This window comes from Rhinopithecus roxellana, chromosome 9, assembly GCF_007565055.1.
Source record: "Rhinopithecus roxellana isolate Shanxi Qingling chromosome 9, ASM756505v1, whole genome shotgun sequence".
NCBI lineage: Eukaryota > Metazoa > Chordata > Mammalia > Primates > Cercopithecidae > Rhinopithecus > Rhinopithecus roxellana.
In genome coordinates this window covers 95,504,149-95,526,656 of record NC_044557.1, presented here as the reverse complement: position 1 = coordinate 95,526,656, position 22,508 = coordinate 95,504,149, and the positions used below count along the sequence as shown (strand labels likewise).

Here is a 22,508-nt window from a genome sequence, read left to right as displayed (position 1 = left end):
GGTCAAATGCTGTTAGGATTACAGGAGGTCATTATGTAAAAAATTTAGCATGACCTGGTACATGGCAAGTGCTCAAAAATAGCAGATGGTGGTGAGTATCTGATTGTATGGAATTTCTGTTCACTTCACATGTCCCTATTTTCCACCTAGTTGTAAGTCTCTCAAACTCTCAAAGTCAGAAACTAGATCTCATTTATCTCTGCTTCCAAATGAACCTTGTATACAAGAGGTGACCAATAAATATTTGTGAAGGGAACATTTGAAGAGAACCTCAAGTTGTGTCCTTGATCTGGTACATTCAAAGACCAACGAAACCATCCTTGTTCTAAAAAAAAGTAAACCTTTTTATTAGTATATTTATTTTATATATAAAAGAAATACAAAAAAAGAAACACAAAGAAAATGCTTTTATGGCAAATCAGATTTGTCAGTGCCTTCAGCTTGGGCTCCAGGCTCCGTCCCGCTGGGTGACAACAAAGTCCGCCGGTTATAATGACCCTTGATGATTCCCGTGTTGTTGTTCTCATTGAGTAGCTGCTTCTGCCTTTGCCTATTGAGGGACTGGACAAGTCCCAGGACAACCGCAGCCAGGGAGTACTGCCCAGGCAGTCTTCTTGGGGGCAAGATGAATGGGTTGGGTTGGACTCTTCCCAGGAGAAAGTACGTTTTGATTTTTCCTTCCTGTTCACTGATGCCCTTCACATAGATCTCCCCTCGGTAATCAAAGGCAAAGCCCTGGTCCTTCAGGATGAGATAGGTCTCCTCTGGGACTTGGATCCGGCCACTAACCCCTGTGCTGTCCATTCGGCTTGCCAGGTTCACAGTTTTGCCCCAAATGTCATACTGTGGTTTCTTAGCGCCAATAACGCCAGCTACCACTGAGCCATGGCTGATGCCTAGGGGGTGAACCAAAGGAGCAAGAAGTCAGAGGCAGAAGAGGTACACTGGGGGTGTCAGAGGGAGAAGAGGGACATTGGGGTGTCTGGACCCCTCCCTGGGATAGTGATCACTATGTGGTCTCTGTGGATGAATGGGAGGGTCCAGATCCTGCCCCCAGTCACTTATTAGATTACCTATTTGGACCTCACTTTTCTCATCAATAGACTGGAAATAATTAAAGGAAGATTTAGTGAGATCATATAAATAAAACCACTGTGGCATAGTGCCTGGCAACCAGTGAGTGTTCAATTGAATATAATTATTATTTTCATATGAACACTGACTTGTCTTAGTCCATGGGATGATCAGAGCATGGACCAGAAGTCAGGACCCTGGAATCTCCTGCTTCTACTGACACAGTGCTCTGAGAGCCTGGACAGACCTTTTTCCTCTCTGTTTTAGCTTAGGTCCTCAGTATCATTCCCCTGGTCCATGGCGATGGCTTTCTAACTGCCCTCCCTGTCTCCTCCCTTGTCCCCTTGAGCTCATCCTCCATACTGCTGCAGGAGCGAGAGGGCTCTTTCTGATCAAGTTGCACATCTGATCAAGTTATGACCCACTTAAATATCTTCCAGGGCTCCTTTCACTTACAGGATAAAGCCAATGATCCTTAGAATCACAATCAAGAACCACTCTCACATGGCTTTTGCCTGATTTTCCAGCCTCATTTGTCCCACTCTCTTCCTTGCTGCTGCATTATAGCCACACTGAACTGCTGGAGTTTTCCTAACCTTCCAGCCAGTTACTCACCTTTGTGCCTTTGTCCTGACTTTCTCCCTGCTTGGGCTATTAATTCTCCACACTTCCACAGTTTATCTGGTAAATACTTTTAAAGACAGTTTCAGTGCCTCCTTTGCTAGGAAACACAGAATTCTAGAAATGGTAGCATTTCACCAAACATGTTAGTGGGCATGTGTGTCTCTAATAGACACAATTATTTCATTCTACAAACATTGACTAGGCACTTGCTATGAGCCAGGTACAGTTCTAGGCATTGGGGATATTGGTGGGAAAAGAAAGAAATACAGCCCTGGTCCCCATGGAATTTACCTTCTACTGGGGAGAGATAGAAAATAATTTTACAAATGTAATATAATATTAATGAGTGATTAGGACTACAAAGAAAAATCAATGAGGGTAAAAGAATGGAGAAAGATGGAAGAGAGTATATTTTGGAGTAAGGGGGTTAGCAAAGACCTTGTTGAGCAGAGATTTGAAGAAAGTGGTGGGAATAGCCATGCAGGTATCTGGGTAAGATTATTCCAAGCCAAGGCAAAAGCAAGACACACATACACACTGATATAATTGACTGGAAATTTGAAAATCTCACTCTATAGAGTACATGGGAATCACAATGATAGTTAGCTCTTTAAAATTTGCAGAGAACTTTGACAGGCAATATCCCATTTGATTCTCGTATTATCATTGTGAGGTAGGGAGGCAGAGGAGGTAATAATTTAACACCCAGCTTACATAGGAGGAAACAGAGACACAGAAGATTTAAATGATTCACCCAAAGTCATACAGCTGGTTACAGCAGACCCAAAACACAAATTGAGATGCAAATTCAGTTGGGAAGTTAATTTTCCAACATCTGAGATCAGTGAAACTATACTAGGAGTATAATATGTCATGACAAGGGTTGACCCTGATTTGGCAACATCTTCAGAATTTACTTAGAATATCTCTGCTCATCATTATGGTTCCCTTTTTATTCCTGGTTTAATTGTGTAGTCAACAATTTCAGAAATGACATTGATAAGATTGATGGAAGCTGTGGGAACAAGCCTTGAACATCCCATCCATAGATCAAAAACATAAAATATAAGCCCTTAAATGCAAAGAACAAAGACATATGGCATTCCTTAGATCTGACAAGTCAGGTATTGGTATTTCTTGACCTCTTTTTCTTGAAAGCTGCTAAGGTAGAAGCAGATAAAGTAAAATGGCATATCAGCCAGAAGATGTCTACAATGTGAGGACTGTAGCAAAAGTTATTTTAAACTGCACTCTGGCAGCCAAAATGTCATTGTCTCAGAGTTAGGAAATGCTGAAGCTGCTGCTGGTGTGACTGTTTGGCTGTGTGATCTTAGGCTAGTTACTCCCTTTTTCTACGCCCATGTTTACTCATCTACAAAATGAGAATGTGGACTAGACAGGGGTTTTCAGACTGCATTTTAGGAGATCATTGAGGCTCAATAGAGATGTGGAAGGAATGGCAAATTATAAAGGATTATTATTGATTGCAGTGATTATTGTTATGTTGTTGCTTTGCACAATGGTGTCTTTAAGCCCAAAGAAAGGGCGAGCTTTGTAGCTGAGTAAAGCCTGTCCCTGGAAATATATTATCTGCCATCCCCAGGAGTAGAATTGTGCTGTTGTCTGAAGGAATTATCCTGAAGACCCTGAGAGCAATACAATGACCACAAGCATTGAGCTACCCGGGAGTCAGAATTAAATGACTGATTAGTCAGCTACATCTCTATGCACGACCTTGCATGGGCGGGCAAGTTGGAAGAGAGTTTCACAATAGTCTAGCATTTGCCAAAGACTGGTTGCTTTGTATTTCTGCACACAAGCCAGTATCCTGCTCTTGTTTCCAGCATCTCGACTGAGAGGAAACTAAGAAAAGACCTGAGCTGACCCTGTCTCTATCCTTGGCAGGGTCATGCTAGGTCTATTGCATTCTGCAGGAAAAAGCTTCCCTGGATTGGTGCCCAAGGCAGGGGAGGGTCTGTCTGAGCAAGGTCAGCTGGCTGTATCAGGCCCCACCTGCAGCTGCTACTCACCAATCCGGAGTTCAAAATTGTTGAATGAATGCTTGTTGATCTCCTGTATGCTTTCTGTCAGGGCGAGTGAGAAGTCAGCCAGAGCACACAAATGTTCCCACTTGTCTTCACATTGCTGAAGCAAACACGAGGAGAAGAATTCATTTAATGTGGAATGTGGGGAACATTAACATTTCTGCAGCAGGGGCTTTACATACCAATCTAACCCTACCTGCACATCCCTTAAAGGAAATAATCATGTGGGTGAGCCCCTCTACCCTCAAGTCACTGGTATCTCAGAACATGGGAAGACATGATATTTGCTTGCAAGAGTGTAGTATACGTGGGTCGTTGTGTTCCTTTGTCCACATCTACACCTGTCTGTTCAGGTTGATGTAGCATCAATTCCTGAGTGTATGCTCACTGGCGTGTGTGTGAATGGGTGTGAGTGTATGTGTGTATGTGCGTGTGTGTTGGGGGTGTGTATGTGTGTGTGTGTGTGTATATGCTCCTATGTATGTGTAGCTTTTCCAATCTAAGAACTATTTCCTTTGAATTGCTCACAGTGTGTGTTTAAGGGATACATTTGCTTACAAAACTCCTAAGGGAAGTGCTGCATAAGGCTCTGGGCCTCTCTGAACCTCAGTTTCCAAATCTATAAAATGGGGATAAGCATACTTGCCCTTCCTACTTCGTAGGTATTGAATGACATTTTTTATATGAGAGAACTTTGTGCCCCTGTAGAACAGAGGTTAGCAAATAGTTTCAATAAAGGCCAGATAGCCATTATTTTAAGCTTTGTGAACCATATGGTCTTTGTTGTGACCCTCAACATTGCCATTTTAGCTTGAAAGGAGCAATAGGCAAAATATAAATGAATGGGCATGACTGTGTTCCAATGAAGTTTTATTTATAAAAACAGAGGGTGGGCCAGATTTGACCTGTGGGCTGTAGTTTTCTGATCCGTGCTGCACACATACCAAATAATAACCAGCCTGAGTTTCATCCCAGATAGTCACTCTTGAAGTATTTTATTGTTTTTAGTTGGAAAAAGTATAGGAAGGATTGGAAGAAATTGATGAGAATTCCATTTCCCCAAGTATCTGGACTCATATTCATTTAACACTAACTGAGGACTTTACTAGATGCAAGGCTTTGCTTGGGGAGCATGACATTATCTGAGATAATTCATTCATTAACCCTGGAAGGTAGACAGTGTTGCTATTTAACACCAGTGCCTGGAACACAGTCAACACTCCAAAAAGCAGCAGGTATTATTATTCTTATGTAAGAGTTTTGAAAGACAAAATAAAAATAAGAAAAAAGAGGCAAGTATTAGGGGTTTAGTAAGATCCACAATGAAATCACAATAGGGTATTTCTTGGCTCTTGATTTTGTTCAAGGGAACAATGAGGTTCAGAACAAAGCCTAGAAGTTTCTCAAAAAAGCAGCATGGCTTCATCTGGTAGACTCTACTTACCTTGGGGGCAAATCCACATCACATAACTATTACAATCCAGTCCATTAGATTTTCTCCCTATCTTTCCCCAAGGATCTTGGTGACAGAGGCTTCACCACCATCAGTGACATGACAACAGCAAGATGCCTGCATTGCGTTGTGGCTGAGTCCAAAGAGTCTTTTACCTGTTTTTCAGGTGACAGGCCTGACACGGCCATGTAGGTGCTGCCAATGGTCTTAATCTTTTCAATGTCTTGAAATCGGTCTTCACCAAGCAACTGAAAGAGAGCCAGGCAATGGTGTTAGCCCTGGTTTTTATTCTTCCAGCAGCCTGGGCCTCCTGAAAACAGACCCCTGGCTCACAATGAGCTACCTCTGATGGTTCAGCATCCTCAAGTTATCTGCTTTTCTCTCTGAGAATCATGCTTTCAGCCAGTCACATATATTTGATGAGCACTTGCTAAGGGTCAGGAGTGGAGATGGGTGTAGCCTGATACTCTTTAAGAGGCAGGTCTGCCCCTTCACATGTAAGTCAGATCCTGTCTCTGCTCCTCAAAACCCTGCTATGGCTTCCCGTTTTACTCAAGGTCAAAGCCAGTCTTCACTGTGACTTGCAAGACTTGCCAAGACCTGTCCCCTCTCTTTTTGTCTCCCTCTCTCACTCTGCTCCAGCTGCACTGACCTCCTTTGCCCCTTGCCACACTGACCTGAGAAGAAGCCAAGCCTGCTTCAGCCTCAGGACTTCTGCACCTGTTGTTCCCTTGCTGGGCTACTCTTCCCTCTGACAACTGCATGGCTTACTCCCTCACCTCCTACAGGTCTTTCTTCAAATCCCATCTTTGCAGTGCAGTCTTCTTGACCACCATATTTAAAATTGAACACAGCATCCCATCCCCACATGCATATTTTTTTCTTCCTTCCCCACAGACATATTCTTATCTTCCTTCCCTGTTTTACCTTCTCTCCTTAGCACTTATCCCTGATATTGATTATTTATTGTCCTCTTCCTCACAGGAATGTAATATTCCTGGAGCACATATTTTCCCCTGTTGTGTTTACTACTCAGCACCTGGTCAGAGTGTAGAGATGAATGAATGAGTGAATGATTAAATGAAAGAATGGGTACAATCCTGGGACATTTCCTCTACCTTTACCCGCAGTTTGGGTTTTAATGCTAAGAGAGGGAAACCTTGGTGTCTTATTAGCAATGGTGGTAGGCAGAATAATGCTTCCTGAACCTAGACCCCAAAGATGCCCATGTCTTAATTCCTGGAACCTGTGCATATGTCACTTTACATGGCAAAAGGGACTTTGCAGGTGTGATAAGGCAAAGGATCTTGAGGTGGGGAGGTTTCCTGGATTATCTGGATGGGCTCGATCTAATCACAAGGTCATTATAAGTGGAAGAGGGAGGCAGGACAATCAGAGAAGGAGTTGTTATGGTGGAAGAAGAAGTCTGAGTGACCTGATTGCTTGCTTTGCAGATGGAGGGAGAAGGCAATGAATCAACGAATGCAGGTAGTCTCTAGAAGCAAGAAAAGGCAAAGAAACAGATTCTCCCCTAGAGCTTCTGGAAGGAGCACAGCCCTGTAAGATTCATTTTGGATTTCTGACCTCCAAACAGTAAGATTATAGATTTCTGTTGTTTCAAGCCACTAAATTTGTAGTCATTTGTTATAGCAGCAGTAGGAAACTAATACAGTAACTATTCATTGAGTTCTTATATGTTGGATAAACAAGATACATGAGCTCTACCAACCCAAGTAGGGAGGTCAGATGTTAAAAATAAATACACAAAACATGCCCTAGTTCAATTTTAATAGAGTTTATGTTGGAAACATACAGGGTAGACGGATGAGGAGATCAGGCCATTTTGATCTAATCTGGAGGATCTTGGAAGGGATCCCTCAGCAAGTGATTTCCAGCTTCAGTTCTAAAGGGTGAGGAGGGGTTTTTCTAGCAGTGAGTGAATGAATTTGTGTGTGTTGGGGAAGCTGGGGTCATGGGAAGGGGAACATCCAGAAACAGGGGTCAGCATAGATGAGGTCTGGAGGTTGGGAAGAATGCACAGGAGGTCCAAAGAGTAAAGAAGAGGCCAGTTTGGCCATGGTGTGGTAAGCCAGGCTTTAAGTTGAAGGAAAGGAAATTCCTTTGAATTTCCCCAAAGTAATCTCTTGATGATGTAGTTTCCAGATCTATAGTACTCAGTTTACACGGTCACGCCCTTTCCCAAATTCTTGGGAACGGCATGGGCCAATGACTAGAACACGGTTCTGTGTGGTTCAGCACAGCTGGGTTGGGACTCCTCTGCTTTTACACTACATAGGTTTTGGCTTCAAAGTCAAAACTAAACAGGAATAAATGTTGTTCTCATGAAGCTTATACTCTATTGTGGGTGAAGAACAATCAAAAATAAATTTTATAGCAGGCTGTATGCCTTCACCTAGCAGAGAAGGTGATGGATGGAGTCAGGGACAAAGGGAGAATGCCTAGGTGACAAGAGATGGGACCTATGCATGCCTGTGGGGCTCGGCCCTCGCCAGGAGCCCTGACAGTTCCTCCCCATTCCTGGAGAGAAGGCACATGTGTGCACACAGGGGCAGGTGCAGGTAAGAGGAGCGGGCTGGAGAAGTGCCTGGAGAAGACAGGAAAAGTGTGCTGACCTCTGGTTTAAGAGATTGCTTTTGACATACTGATTTAAAGGCAGGAACTAGCTCTAGCCTTCCTCTTACATGTTGTCTGCCCAGGGGCTATGGCATAGGTATTTCTCTGTTTCAAGGAGACAGTACCTGAGACTTGGTGATGGAGCTGGCTCACCTCCAAGGCTGCACAGGGCAGTTTTAACCTCACGTCTGGAGTGAGCCTTTGGCAGGAGATTATAGTGCACACCTGCTTCTCCAGGCACTTCTACAGCTCACTCCACTTACCTGCACCTGTGTGCACACATGTGCCTCTCTCCAGGTGTGGGGAGAAACTCTCAGTGCTCCTGCTGAGGGCCGAGCCCCACAGGTATTCACAGGCTCCATCCCTTGTAGGCATGTGGCTCCAGCATTCTCCTTTGTCCCTGACTCCATCCATCTCACCCTCTCTGCTAGATCTTTCCCATCGGCATACAGCCTGCTATGAAATTTCTTATCCTACAGAAGCCTTTCTTGACATCACTTTCCTTTCTATTTGTCTCCTGTACAACTTCTGAAAAGAGTTGTCTAGACTGATTGCTTCCAATTTCCTCCTCCTCATTTTTTCCTAAGCCCAGTCCTGCCATGCCATTGAAACTGCTCTTGTCCAGGTCCCGGAGGCCCTCCATGTCCCATGCTGCTTGCTGTCCTCAGCCTCACTTCTTTTGGGCTACCAGCAGCACTGGAGTACAGTGATGCGATCTTGGCTCACTGCAACCTCCACTTTCTGGGTTCAAGTGGTTCTCCTGCCTCAGCCTCCTGAGTAGCTGGGATCACAGGTGCCCACCACCACACCTGGCTCATTTTTTGTATTTTTAGTAGAGATCGGGTTTCACTATGTTGACTGGGCTGGTCTCGAACTCCTGACCTCGTGATCTGCCCGCCTCAGCCTCCCAAAGTGCTGGGATTACAGGTGTGAGCCACAGCAGCCGGCCTCTGTTGTTTTAAGACACCAAATGTGTGATCCTTTGTTACAGCCACACTAGAACAAGTACACATAATAATAAAATGAACATTTAATGATCATAATTATGTGCCAAGTGTATTAGTCTGCTCAAGCAGCCATAATCAAAACAACTTAAACAACAGAAACTCATTTCTCACAGCACATGAATTTTGGGGAGGAGATGCTATTCAGTCCATCGCACCAAATACAGTCGTAAGTGCTTTTTAGTCTTTGCATTTAACTTACAATGACCCTACTGTATCTCATTTTGTAGATGGGAAAACTGAGGTGCATAGAGGGATTAAATAACTTGTTTAAGGACACAGAGTGAGAAAACGGCTAAATTACATACATTTAAAGCCCTTGCAGGTAACCATTAGATTAAAAATTCCAGGCTAGGGATGGTAGCTCACACCTGGAATCACAGCACTTTGGGAGGCTGAGGCAGGCAGATCACCTGAGGTCAGGAGTTCGAGACCAACCTGGCCTATGTGGTGAAACCCCCATCTCTACTAAAAATAAAAACTCCACAGTAGCTCATATTTTAAAAAATATTCAAAGCATAAATTAAACATTTTAAAGACATTAAAAAGTAGACTGGAAGAGGGGATGTCCACATATACTATGGCACAGAACTAGGGGCTCTGCCTCCAGTGATCATCTGTTTCTCTGAGTGGCACTTTGAGCTTAATACTCTCAGATTCATTTTGCAGATGAATCAGCAGAGGCTCCATGTGGTAAAATAATGTGTCCCAAGGTCCCAGGGTGAGAGAGGGAAAACAGGACCACACGTAATTTTCAGGGCTCAGTGCAAAATGAAAATGTGGAACACCTTTTCCAAACATTGAGATGTCCATGAGAGCAACAGCAGAACATTAAAACAAATGTGGGTCCCTTTTGTGACTGCACAGGCTGCATGCTTACGAAGCCGGCCCTGAGTGGGAGACCTAGGATCAAACTCAAACCTCACTGATTCCCAAGTCTAAACTTTGTCTTCTTATTCCCACTCTTAGAAGACATTTAGATGCAATTTCTGATTCTCTAGCCTTTGCCTCCATTTAAGATTGTAGTATCCTCAGGGTCTCATGTCATCCTGGGCTGGACAGACAGGCAGACGGAGCAGAAGATGGGTTCTCTACAGACTCTCTTGTTTCAGGCATCTTCTTAAAATTAATCAGGGGCGCTCACGCCTGTAATCCCAGCACTTTGGGAGGCCGAGGCGGGCAGATCACGAGGTCAGGAGATCGAGACCATCCTGGCTAACACGGTGAAACCCCGTCTCTACTAAAAATGCAAAAAATTAGCCTGGCGTGGCGGCGGGCGCCTGTAGTCCCAGCTACTTGGGAGGCTGAGGCAGGAGAATGGCGGGAACCCGGGAGGCGGAGCTTGCAGTGAGCTGAGATCTGGCCACTGCACTCCAGCCTGGGTGACTGAGCAAGACTCTGTCTCAAAAAAAAAAAAAAAAAAAAAAAATTAATCAGGGGCTAAGAAACTTGGAAAATTCCTCCTTGAGAGAAACTCTTCTGGGAACATGGAGAACACAGGAAGGTGCTTTGCTTTGGGGGGGGGGCCGGGGGGGGGGGTTATGTGTAGCCTGATTTACAGCAGGGGCAGCCTTTGTTTATTATTTTTGTTTCTTGAACTAAAGTGAAGACCCTCTTCTGCTCTCACAGAGATTCTGCCAGTTGTGCCCAGGGTATACAGGTCTTCAGCCTTGGATCATGACTGATCTTTGCTTTCAGACACTAACCAAACATATTTGGTGTTTTGGCAACCCTTCAGCTGCTAATGTTTCTGCTTTAAAATCCTGGAACATCTTCAATTGCTCACCTCCCTCCCTCTGCCTCCCTGTAACTACTTTCCCCCAGCTTTCTGCCGGCAGTGGACTGATGTGATATGGCCCTGTGGAGAGCAGGTACTTTTCCTTCTCTTCAGAACCACTTGGCCAAGAGCTAGCTTCAGGCTCTGGTAAGCCTCCCTCTCAGAAGATAATTTGGAGGCAGAAAGGAACTTCATTATCTCATTTAATATCCACGCAGCAGATTTATTTACTCTATAGCTAAAAGTGTCTGCAGGCATAGCGTGGTCCCTGATCAGCCCATTTGTTCACTAGAGCAAATGGAGAAGTTAGATGTGAGAGGGCTCTTCAAACCTTTGTTGAGGTAGGGGCGGTGGGGTGAGGAGCCCTTGAGTTGGGTTATTGCAAACACAGTCTTGGAGAGTGTGATCTGTGAAAAGTTCAGCTTTTCTCTGAACCAGGAAAGAATTTTGCATGATCTCAGAGTCCTGTGGTAATTATATCAGCGAGAAGAGAAGCATCAGTATTAAAGTGAACAGCAGGCGTCTGGCTGGAACTCAGCCAGGCAGAATCTAGAGGTCCTCTCTTGACATAAAAAAAAAAAAAAAAAAAAAAAAAGGCCTGCCTGAGTGACCCAAGCACCCACACAGGCAAAGCTGAGAGTGTTTGGGCTGGCAATTCAGGCTGCGTTTTTATTTTTCCTATTCTCCCCTACCTTCCCCTCGCCCTACCCTTTCTCTTCCACCTCCTCCCCTTTCCTCCTCTTTTCATCCTTCTCTTCATCGCTGCCTCTCTTCTCTCTCCTGTCTCCCTTCCTCCCCATCTACTTCTCCTCCTCCTCCTCTTATTCATACTTTTCCTCCTGGTCGAACGCCCATGTTCTAAAGAACCCAGTCTCCTAGACTAATCTAATCCCCTTTTCTCCAACTTCGCTCTGCAAACACCAATTTCAACCACTAGGGGCACTGCCCTCTTTCTCTGCTTTCCAAGTCTAGAGTGTCTACAATTTGGTTCACCGAGATGCAAATGTAATTCAAACGTACTTTATTCGTTACAAGTTTAAAATATGAGAAGACGCACTTTTGAAAGATGAGTTACTATAAAGCAAGCTTGTCCAACCTGAGGCCCACTGGCCGCCTGTGGCCCAGGGCAGCTTTGAATGTGGCCCAACACAAATCTGTAAACTGTCTTAAAATATTATGAGATTTTTTGTGGCAAATTTTTAAAAACCCATCAGCTATCCTTAGTGTTAGTGTATTTTATATGTAGCCCAAGACAATTCTTCTTTCAGTGTGGCCCAAGGAAGCCACAACACTGGACACCCCTGCTGTAAAGTTTAAAATACAACAAAGCCTGACGTCTTAACCTTTAGTCAGATATTTTTAATAGGGTAATTTAAAAAAATTGGAAGTATGTTTTGAATTGCGTTAACCTATCTTCACCTTACTATCTGCCAGCTTGTTTCTGTCCTCCCATTAATGAATTAATTCCTTTAGCAAGTACTTAGCAAGTATCTGCCATGTTCATCTCTTATGTGCTAGACACAGAGTTGGGCCCTGGAGACATAACAAGATACAAGAATATGGTTTCTATCTTAGTGAGCCTATGGCCTAGCATAGAGGATAGGAGGTAAAGGTGCTATTGTCACAAAATTGCTTTCCCCTCCTCACCTTGCAAGGCCCTCTGTACTAGTACACTTACCAGTGACTTCTTGTGTTAGGGCAGCACATACTCACCCTGCCTCCCACTGGATGGTGAAGCCTTGGGAGGCAAGAAGCGATCATGTCTTATCCATCTTGACCCCCCACAACCATCCCAGGGCAACTACGATAACCGTATTTGGGGTTATGACTTCAAAATCATTACCATGAAATGCCACGTAAGTGAGAAACAGTGCAACACAAATGATTATAAATCAAAGCGGTATGGGAGACTGGCATTCAAATCTTGGCTTTGCCACTTAGTGGTATATGACCCTGGTCATTTTTGGTGTTTCTTTTTTTTTTTTTTTTTTTTTTTTCTCACTGCCTGTAAGATCAGGTATTTATTCAAGAGAAGCTGTCCAAAATGATGTGACCCTTATGGAATAATCAAATTTAAGAGTTTATGCAGCAGGCTTCTTTTCCTCTGTAGTAGGTTTCTTTTCTGCAGGCTTCTTTTCAGGGGCTGGTTTCTTGGTAGCTGCTGCCTTTTTTCCCACCAGAGGCTTCTTCTGCTTCTTAACACCAATAGCAGCCTTCTTTCCTTTCTTACCTACCACAGGCTTCTTGCCTGCAACCGCCGCCTTCTCATCTGATTTGGCTTCTAGTGCTGCTGCTGCAGCAGCTGCCTTATCCACCCGGAGCTTGTGATTCCTGGCCTGGCGAAGAATGGTATTCCGGCGCATGGTCTTTGCATATGGGTTTAGCTTCAACATGATTCTCAGGTTTTTCAGTGGGTTCTTCTTTAGGACTCTGCGATGAATCTTCTTGCGTGGTGCTCGAAGGGCTCTTTGGATCTCTGGGCTTTTCAAGATTCTGCTAAGATCTGTATTAATCATCTTGTGCATGGGAAGATTGTAGTTACTCTTGAGGGAAGCGGCTTTACGCCAAGTGCCATACAATTCATCTAACTTCCGGAAAGCACTCTCAGTCCAAATGCAGAAACGTCCCACATGTCCACCAGGAGCAAGCTTCAAAATGTTCAGTTTGCTTACATTAAGCAGAGTAATTCCAGGGATGTTTCTGAAAGCCTTGATGATGCCATTATCCTCATTATAGATGATGCACGGCCCCCTGCGCTGGATACGGCGACGGTTTCTCATTTTGCCTTTGCCAGCTCTCATTCGCTGAGAGGCATAGACCTTTTTGATATCATTCCAGGCTTTAAGTTTCTTAAGGAGCAAAACAGCTTCCTTGGTCTTCTTGTAGCCTTCAACTTTATCTTCCACTACCAAAGGAAGTTCAGGAACTTCCTCAATACGATGACCTTTAGACATGACCAGTGCTGGTAGGGCTGAGGCAGCCAGGGCAGAACAGATGGCATATCGTTTTTGGGTTGTGTTCACTCTACGATGCCAACGGCGCCAGGTTTTGGTTGGTGCAAACATTCGGCCTCCACGACACATGTTTCCAAAAGCACCCTGGCCAGAGCGGTGAGTCCCACCACCTCGAACTCTGGGAATTCGAGCCACAGCTCTGCCAGTACCCCAAGACTCAGCACTGGTCTGATGACCTGCTAATTCACTGACAGCGTAGGGTTGTCTGTTGTTTTTGCGCAAGTTGGTGTGAACAAAGTTCACAATATCTGGTCGAATAGGAGCCTTGAATACAGCAGGCAAAGTGACATTTTTGCCAGATGACTCCCCCTTTTCGGAGTACACCGATATCAGTGGGCGAGCACATGCCATGGCGGAGAGAGGACACAACCACACTCCTCTCACATCGGATGCTGCCACAGGAAAAGCCATTTTTGGTGTTTCTAAGTCTCAGCTTTGCTTATTTTTAAAATGAAGGCTAATAATTCCTAGCCTAAGGGTTTGTGTGAGAGGTAAATAACTATTAAATTATATGTATTGAAAATGCTTTGCATTTCTGGCAACACTTGTAAAAATCTATAGAGATTAGTAACATGGGCTTCTAACCTAGAACTAAGTGGCTAGTGGATGGTAAACAAGGTGGTACTGAAGGGTTTCAGCCTCTATGATAGGAGGTTTCTCAGAGTATAAGTTTTTCACTGAAAAAGGAGTGACAACATTTACCTGGATAGAGGCCTTCAAAAGTAGAAGTAATGTTTGAATTTACTGTTAAATGAATGTTAACTTTTCAGCTGGTCATGGAGTCAAGGGAGAGAGAATGGGGTAAGGGTGAGGATGGCATGGCCTCCATGCAGAAAGCACAGTGTGTGAGAGCCAGGTGGGCTTTTTGGCTTGTAAGTAGTCAGGTGGTGCTGGCCAGGTGGCATGCAGTGAGAGGTAAGGCTGGAGAGGAGGCAGGGGCAGTAAGTGCAAGACCCCCAGTGACCTGCTAGAGTTGATGAAGGGGAGCCACAGAAGGGTTTAGGCTTCAAAGAGATGTGACAAAATACTCCTGCCTTTGGTGGTTGCTAATGGTGAGATGCAGGCAGGGAGAGCAGATAGGAGTTGACTGCTGTTGTCTAGGAGAGAAATGATATGGCCTGAAGCAAGATAAAAGCAGCATTGATGGTGAGAAAAAGGCAGGTGTGAGAGCTATTAAGAAAGTTGATGAGATGTCTGCACACCCATGTTCATCTCAGCATGTTCACAACAGGCAAACTATGGAATCAGCCTAAACGTCCATTGAGAAATGAATGGATACACACATGCGCATGCACACACACACACACCGCACACATACACATATACATACACACAGTGGAATACTATTCAGCCACAAAAAGAAGGAAGGCCTGTCATTTGCAACAACATGGATGGGCCTGGAGGATACGATGCTAAATGAAATACGCCAGGTACAGAAAAACAAATACATGTGATATCACTTATATGTGGAATCTAAAAACGTCAAACTCAGAAGCAAAGAGTGGAATGGTGGTTATCAGAACCTGGGGGATGGGGTGGGAACAGGGAGATATTAGTTAAAGGGTACAAAGTTTTAGTTAGACAAGAGGAGTATGTTCTGGAGATCTATTGCATAGCATAGTGACTATAGTTAATAATAATGTATTGCATACTTGAAAATTGCCAAGAGAGTAGATCTTAAATATTTTTGTCACAAAAAAGTGGTAAGAAGTGAGGATATGTTAATTAGCTTAATTTAATCATTCCACGATGTACACATATGTCAAAACATCACATTTTGCACCATAAATATCTACAATGGAAAGAAAGACTTCACTGGACTCAGTAGCTGGATCGAATGTAGGGATGGAGGGAGAGGATGCTATTTAGAGTGATACAGTAGTTACTCTTGTTTCCCACCCCAAGCCCTTTGTGGGGCCATCCTCCAAAATGTCATGAGTGCTGGCTACTTACAATGCATTGCCATACCTTTTTTTGGATAATTTGCCGGGCCTCATGAGAACTCCCTTGCTAGAAATGCCTGGGAGGCTAGGTACCTCTACCAGGGCAGCCCATGACCAACAATGACTGACCAATATGGGTATCCAAAAGCCTGGCCCCCTGCCTCAGTGTGAGACAGTTGTACTATTTGTGTCCCTGAGTTCCCTCTGGGGTTAGGCAGGGATTTGGCTTCTTCCATAGCATTTTCTCAATGAATCACTTGCTTTCCATCTCAGGCTTAAGTAACTGGATGGACACTGGTGTCCTTCAAGATGGAGAATGGGGGAGGAGAAGGCCCACTTGTGTCAAGTTTATGACTGGAACTGAAGTACAGCATGAGTATTTCCCCTCACAGAATGTGTTCACTAGACTAATGGAGCCTGGAGGAAGAAACTGCTATCTGTAGTATGTTTATACTTGCAATTAGTTCTCTGACCAACTGCAAATGGACAGTTTTATCTTTGACACTTTGAGAGGATGGAGCAATGCCTGAGTCAGCGTCCAGCCTCTGTGGTGTCAGTGCCCGAGTCGTATTGGCCTCATACAGGCTTCTAGTCAAGTCCTGCCTTTTGCCATCTGCCAGCTGTGCGACACTGGGTTACGTTACTTAGCCTCCCTGAGCCTTATGTTCCTGATCCCCCAAATAGAGAAACAATAGCATTTAACTCAGGTGATAATTGTGATAATTAAATCAGATAAAGCATGTTTGTGTTATAATGCAGGCTGGAACTCCATAAATGCAAAAAAAAGTATAAGTAATTCCTACAATGAATAACACAATGCTTTGACAATGATGCCCGTTTGTGATTGTAAATGTCCCAGGCTTAGATTTACCTCATCGAAGTCAGCAATGATCTCATTCAGCAAGCGCAGGCATTCCACTCCCTGGTTATTCATTTCAGTCTGAGAGTAAAAGTCCGCAAATCCTGGGATGGAGGCAAACATCACCCCAACAGCATCGTAGGATTGAGAATACAGCTCCTGGACAGAGACACACAGAGGGCACCAGAATTGGTCGTCAGAGGTTGGTTCTGCAATGATGCTTCCTGTGCACACATGTGTGTACACAAGGGCACAGGCACCCACCCACAGAGAGAGAGAAAATGAGGCTTGGATATTGTTATGTCAACACTGTGTGTTTTAGTCCATGTGGGCTGCTATAACAACATACCTCAGACTGAGTGGCTTATAAACAACAGAAATTTATTTCTCACAGTTCTGGAGGCTGAGAAGTCCAAGATCAAGGTACTGGCAGATTTGATGTCTGGTGAGGACTCACTTTCTGGTTCAGAGATGGTGATTTCTCACTGTGTCCTCAAGTGGTGGAAGAAGCAAGGCAAGTCTTTAGGGCCTTTTAAAATAAGGGCACTAATCCCATCCATGAGGGTTTTCACCTTCATGATCTAATCACCTCCCAAAGTTCCCACCTCCTAATACCATCACCTTGTGAGTTAGGGTTTCACCATATGGATTCTGGAGGATCATGAATATTCAGTCCATTGCACCACAACCACAGCATCATCACCATATAGAAAGTGATAACTGAAAATTCATGGTCTCCAGCCTCAGCTGGGCCCTGAGTTCTGACTGCAAGTTCATTCATTCTTGGTCAGCTTCCTTTTCTTTTCTCCTCAATGGCTAGTCCAAACCCTCAGATCTCCGCTTAACCCTCTACTCTGTTTCTCTCAGTGGATGATCTTACCTTTCTACTTCATTGAGAACATGGTGGTGGCTCTTGGTGGTGACTTACCTCTGTTCCAATCCTCATAGACTTGTCTGTTATTCATTTTCTTCTCTTTCACTTCAACTCCAGGTGATGATGTGTCTGTCTTTCCTTCTCTTGCTGAAGGTCAATACTTCTACCTGATCATTTTATAACTTCTTCAGCAACTTACTTTTTCAGTGATCCTTTTCTTTCTCATTTTTTTCTCCTGGCCTCCTCTCCCTGCTCCTCCTCATCCTCTAAGAGTCTCTTCTAAGAAAAAGAACAAAGTGGCCTGGATCCTGCAGACACTTGTGGCTATCAACCAGTTTCTCTCCTCCTTGTTTCCAAACTTCTCAAACTAGTTACCTTCACTGCCTATTCCCATGCTCTTAATGCAGCTGGAATGAAATGAACTAAGAACAGTCTAGCCTGCCAGTCAAAGTGGAAAAACCAATGTACACATGTAACTTTACATCCTACTGGATACTTGCAGGTTGGTGTTTTTGTTGATCACCCCAAGATCTTGATTCTCTTGACTTTTTATACTTTAGTGATGTCCTTTGCTTTTCTCATGCCTGGCCCCTTTGAGAATGCCCCCCCGCCTTTTTTTGCTTCTCTTCCACCTTACATGTTGGTGATTGCTATGGTTCTGTCCTTGGCCAACTGAATTGTTCAATTTTATAGACTTGTCTGGTCCATCTCTTTCAGTCCCAGCCTTTTCAATACCCATGTGCTGACGATTTCTAAATTCCTATGTCAAGGTCAGTTATCCTCCTTGGGCTTCAAGCTTCCATGTCTCATCCTTGGTTGCCCTCACCCTCCTTCAATCACAAATTCCATAAACCTAGTGCATCTTCTCTCCAACTAAGCCTGTGTCTGCTGCATTGCTCTCTAATTCACTTGGTGGCACCAGCATTGCCAAATCATCAAAATGAGACACGTTTAGAGTCATCCTGACTCCTTCCCCATTGTATCCATCTTCAATAAATCAAGTTCTGCTGGGTTTGATTTTGTCTTCTAAACATGTTTTCTCCTACCACTGTGTGTGTGTTTTTAAAAATCAGGCTCTTCCCATTTTCCTTCTTGATCACTAAAATGAGATCCTCCTACTGGGTTTCCTGACTCCAGTCTTGTTCCATTCAAAGGCATCCTTCACACAGCAGCCAGAGTGATCTATTAAAGATATACTATTGACCATGCCTCTCCCTATCTTAAATCCCTCCAATGCCTCACCATTGCCCCCAGGATAAAGCTCACACACTGAAGCATGACATATATGCATGCCCCTGCCTCCACCTATCACTTCAGCTTTATTGTCTGCAACTCCGCAGTTGGATATGTGCTCCAGAACACGGAAACATTTGTACTTCTGTGTGCATGTGGTGTGTGATGCTGTAGGTGCTCTGTCTGCATGCTCTTACCCAGGGTTCAAGGGTCAGCCCTTGTGTTTCTTCGCCACTAGATGGTGTTTTTCTCTGGCCACTAGAGGGCACTCTGCCCATGTGAAACGCAGACTTGGGCGGTGCCAGGAAATTAACAACCCACGGAAGCAGCACTTGACCAATGCCAATGGGAACTGCTAGAAAGTCCCGGCTCCCTCGCCCCTTGGGCCTGATAATTTTGAGGCATGCTCTCACACCATTTCCCTGAATTTCCCAGTGGGATTAAGCTCCAGTCGCGCTCCAGTCGCCCACGGAGGTAACTAATTGGATGATGCATCATTTATCGGTTGCCTTCCTTCTCATTTTCCAATCTGCTTGTGTTTACTGGGACCACCGCTGAGTAAATTACTTTGCATTCAAATCCTTGTCTCAAGGTTTGCTTCTGGAAGAACCCAAACAAAGACACAAACCCTGTTCATTTCACACTCAAATGCTTTTATTCCTGCCGTCTGTCCCTGGGTGAGAAATGTTCTTCCTTCCCTGCAGTTAGCTTCCTTTACCAGATTAGCTCTTGTTTTCTGCCTCCACTAACTATTTAGAGACTACGACTTCCATAAGTCACAGAGGGGGTTTAGAGGCTGCACTTGCTGCTTTGCAGTGACCTCAACAATTCTACAGTATAACCCTTGCCACCTGCATTACTGTCTTAACATCCATTTCTTCCTTTAAGTGTGGATTCCATGAGGGGAAAAACCACATGCCATTCATCTTCTTGCACTCCGATTATGTATCATGTGATTTGTAGTTTTTAGATGCCTACAATATAATGCACACCCTAGACAGTCTGGTCCAAGGTAAATACTCAAAACTGTTGGTTGATTAATGACTTCCTGACCTTCGTAGGAAACATGAAACCTTACAAATTGCTTTCATATGAATTCAACGATTTAATCCTTGCAGTAATTCTATGAAGTCATACGATAATTATTCCCACTTTACAGATACAGGAAATGAGACAGAGAGGAGTTAGGTCATTGTTTTGGATCACACAGCTGGTAGTGGAAGAGAAGATCAGAGGACTGCCAAGGCCTTTCCCTGCTCTACACATGTGAGTGTGCCTCCTCCACATGGCATGCCCTAGGTCAGAGGAAGATGGTGTAACTGATTCATCATCAATTGTTCTTGAACTTTAAGTGTGGATTAATCGAAACTAATACCTTCTTCAGTCCTTATCCAAAAGAGCAACAGGCAGCTGATGTGCTAGGTAGGGCTGGGTGGGTGGAAGGAGTGCAGATAGCAGTCAAGGAGCAGAGCAAAGGTAAATGGCTTTCAAAGGTGATTTCTGTTTACCTTGGCTTTGAACAATATGGTGATGCCATGAAGAAACCTGACTCTGCAGTAGGAGTCAGAGATCCTGCTTAAGTAAATGTGCATCCTCCTAATGACTGTGGTTTGGTGGGAAAGTCTCTGTTTATTACCTATAGTATTCGTTTGTTAGGGCTGTTGCAATAAAGGATCACAGACTCAGTGGCTTAAACAACAGATGTTAGTTTCCTCACAATTGCAGAGGCTGGAAGTCTAAGTTCAAGGTGTTGGCAGGTTGGTGTTGTCAGAGGGCTTTTCCCACGGTTGTAGACGCTGTCTTCCCTGCGTCTTCACATGGTCTTCCCTTAGGTTCTAGTCTCTTCTTTCTATTAGGGCACCAGTCATATTGGCTTAGGTCCCCCAAGGACCTCAGTTTAACTTAATTACCTCTTTAAAGATGCTGTCTCTAAATACAGTTACATTTTGAGATCCTTGGGATTAGGACTTCAACATAGAAATTTTGGGGAGACATAATTCAGCCCATTACGCCTATATTTTTATTTTCTGCTTAAAAATAGAGAAAAAAGAGAAGATCCTACCCTCTAAAATTCATTGCGTAATTATGCAGTCCAGATCCCCTCCCACTTTGGTTTATTCTCTGTGATGTAAATGCCTCCGTGGTATAAAATGACTGGCAGCCTGGAATTTGTACCTAGACAGTCTGACAACAGCCCATGCTACTGCTAATAATAACTATAATTATAGCAACAACAACAGCAATAATAATAATAATGACAAGCAGAAATAAGTGTCATGGGAATTAGAAACTGGCTTAGGTTTGTCTGTCTGATTGGATGGTGGTTTCACAGTGGAGGGGTAAGAAAGAGCTTGAACAAATATGACCTGAGTTCAGATCTTGATTCTTTGGTATCCTACTGGAGGTTGGAGAAGTGGAAATAGGGTGGACTGGGACTCACCCCTCCTTTCCATAAGATGCTAACTGATGGAGAGAGTGGCTACAGGGGCCTGACAGTCAGTTGAAGACCAACCCCCTCAACACAGGCTCTGAGGTAAGGATGGATTGGACAATGTGTCTTGGATCTGAGGCACAAATGGGAAACGTCAGCTCCTTCCCGTGAGACAGAGTGAGACTGAGTACATTTATCTACTCAGTGGCTGGCAGGGAGCCTGGAGAATGGTGGGTCTTTACCTTCTTGGGGGGCAGAAAGGGAAACCTGTGTTACGTGGCTTGCCATATGTGAGGAGAAGGTGGGTTCACCTTGGGCGCAAACAAGTCCAAGAGGAGACAAGACAGACTGAGGTCTTTGTGGGTCTTTAGCATCCAGGTCCCGTGATTGTCTCGAGGTCCGGTGACCCTGGGTTTCCCCAGTCTGATGGGTTAAAGCACCATAAGAGAGGGAGTGACTCCCTCCCTGGCATTTCCCCACAGGGTGGACGGTGTTACAGGGATTTCCTCCTCGGCTGGTGAAGGCAGGAACGTGGGAAGAGAGGAGCGCCTGACCCCCACAGCTGTGGGCACAAGTGAGGTGACTCTTCTGGCAAGCGGTCCCTCAGCCGTCAATGACAGTGCCAGCTCTTGCTCCGCTTTTGCCTCTGGTGGTGCTGAGATGCTGCAGTCCAGTTGTCTGCCTGCTCCTCTGCGCCACGCCTGGCAGTGGCTGCTCACACTGGTTCTAGTAACTGCTTTTTCTCCTAGTCCCTTTCAGTCTGGGAGTCACCACAGCTTTCCACAATTGCTGAGCACGGTGGAATTTTCATCTCCTCCTTATTCCTGTTGCTTCAATTAGAGACCCAGCAGAAGAGAAGGGGCACATTCAGATCAAGACGATTTGGGAAGGGCTGACTGATAAAGGGCTTAATTAGAAAGACGAGGGCAGGAAGTAGGGAAACCCTAAGAAATCTCCCAGAAACCCAAGGCTAGTGGCAGGAAAGTAGTCATCCCTCTAGGCTCAAAGGGATGAGAAGAGCCCAAAAGGAGTGAGTTGGTTTGACATTGGAGGTGTAGCACAGCAGTGGCCTTGGGAGGAGATATTAATTTCTGTGAAGTGACATAGCCAGCCTCAGGCAATCATATGGGAATAAATATCTTGACCTCACATTCCTCTCTTCCCCTCATCTCTTACCTAGTGCCAGCCATTGATGACCCCTCACCTTGGTGCCTGAGGGCCAAGCAGGTCACAGATGTAACTGATGTAGATTAGCCTTCTCATCTGTGCCTGTCCAGGAAGCGCAGGGAGAAGAGGTGGAGGGATTTTGAAGGGTACATGGAGGAGCTCCGGCCAACCTACAAACACCTTCTGAGACAGTCCCTTCACTCAACTCACTCCAGTCAACCGCCTTGAGTGTGCCATCTGTTTCTTGCTACTTTGGGCTTCAAGAAGATAAAAACACTTTGAAAACTGGGGAGGGATTGATGAATATAGAAAAGCTATTATTGGTTTATTGTTATCTTCCTCTGGTTGGTTGAAGGTATAGGTTTGGACTTAGTAG

The 22,508-nt window shown here is 44.6% G+C and overlaps 2 protein-coding genes across 3 annotated transcripts in view; both read right to left on the bottom strand.

Annotated features, from left to right (window-relative positions):
• Nucleotides 1–320: 320 nt before the first annotated feature.
• The window catches only part of ADCY8 (adenylate cyclase 8), a 271,601-nt gene continuing 249,413 nt past the window's right edge, over nt 321–22,508 (bottom strand). Inside the window, exons 15-18 of one of the 2 annotated variants that reach the window (XM_030938186.1) lie at nt 16,440–16,586; nt 5,352–5,444; nt 3,729–3,843; nt 321–896 (exon numbers count right to left, since the gene is read on the bottom strand). In XM_030938186.1, coding sequence (XP_030794046.1) covers nt 409–896; nt 3,729–3,843; nt 5,352–5,444; nt 16,440–16,586 — 843 coding nt within the window. In that variant the 3' untranslated portion in view covers nt 321–408. The remainder of the gene's footprint in view (nt 897–3,728; nt 3,844–5,351; nt 5,445–16,439; nt 16,587–22,508) is intronic. The other variant, XM_030938187.1, reaches the window with a different exon arrangement.
• Nucleotides 12,585–14,034, bottom strand: LOC104675680 (60S ribosomal protein L4). The gene has a single exon (XM_010380305.2). The coding sequence runs from the start codon at nt 13,974–13,976 to the stop codon at nt 12,693–12,695; it is 1,284 nt and encodes a 427-aa protein (XP_010378607.2). The 5' UTR covers nt 13,977–14,034; the 3' UTR covers nt 12,585–12,692.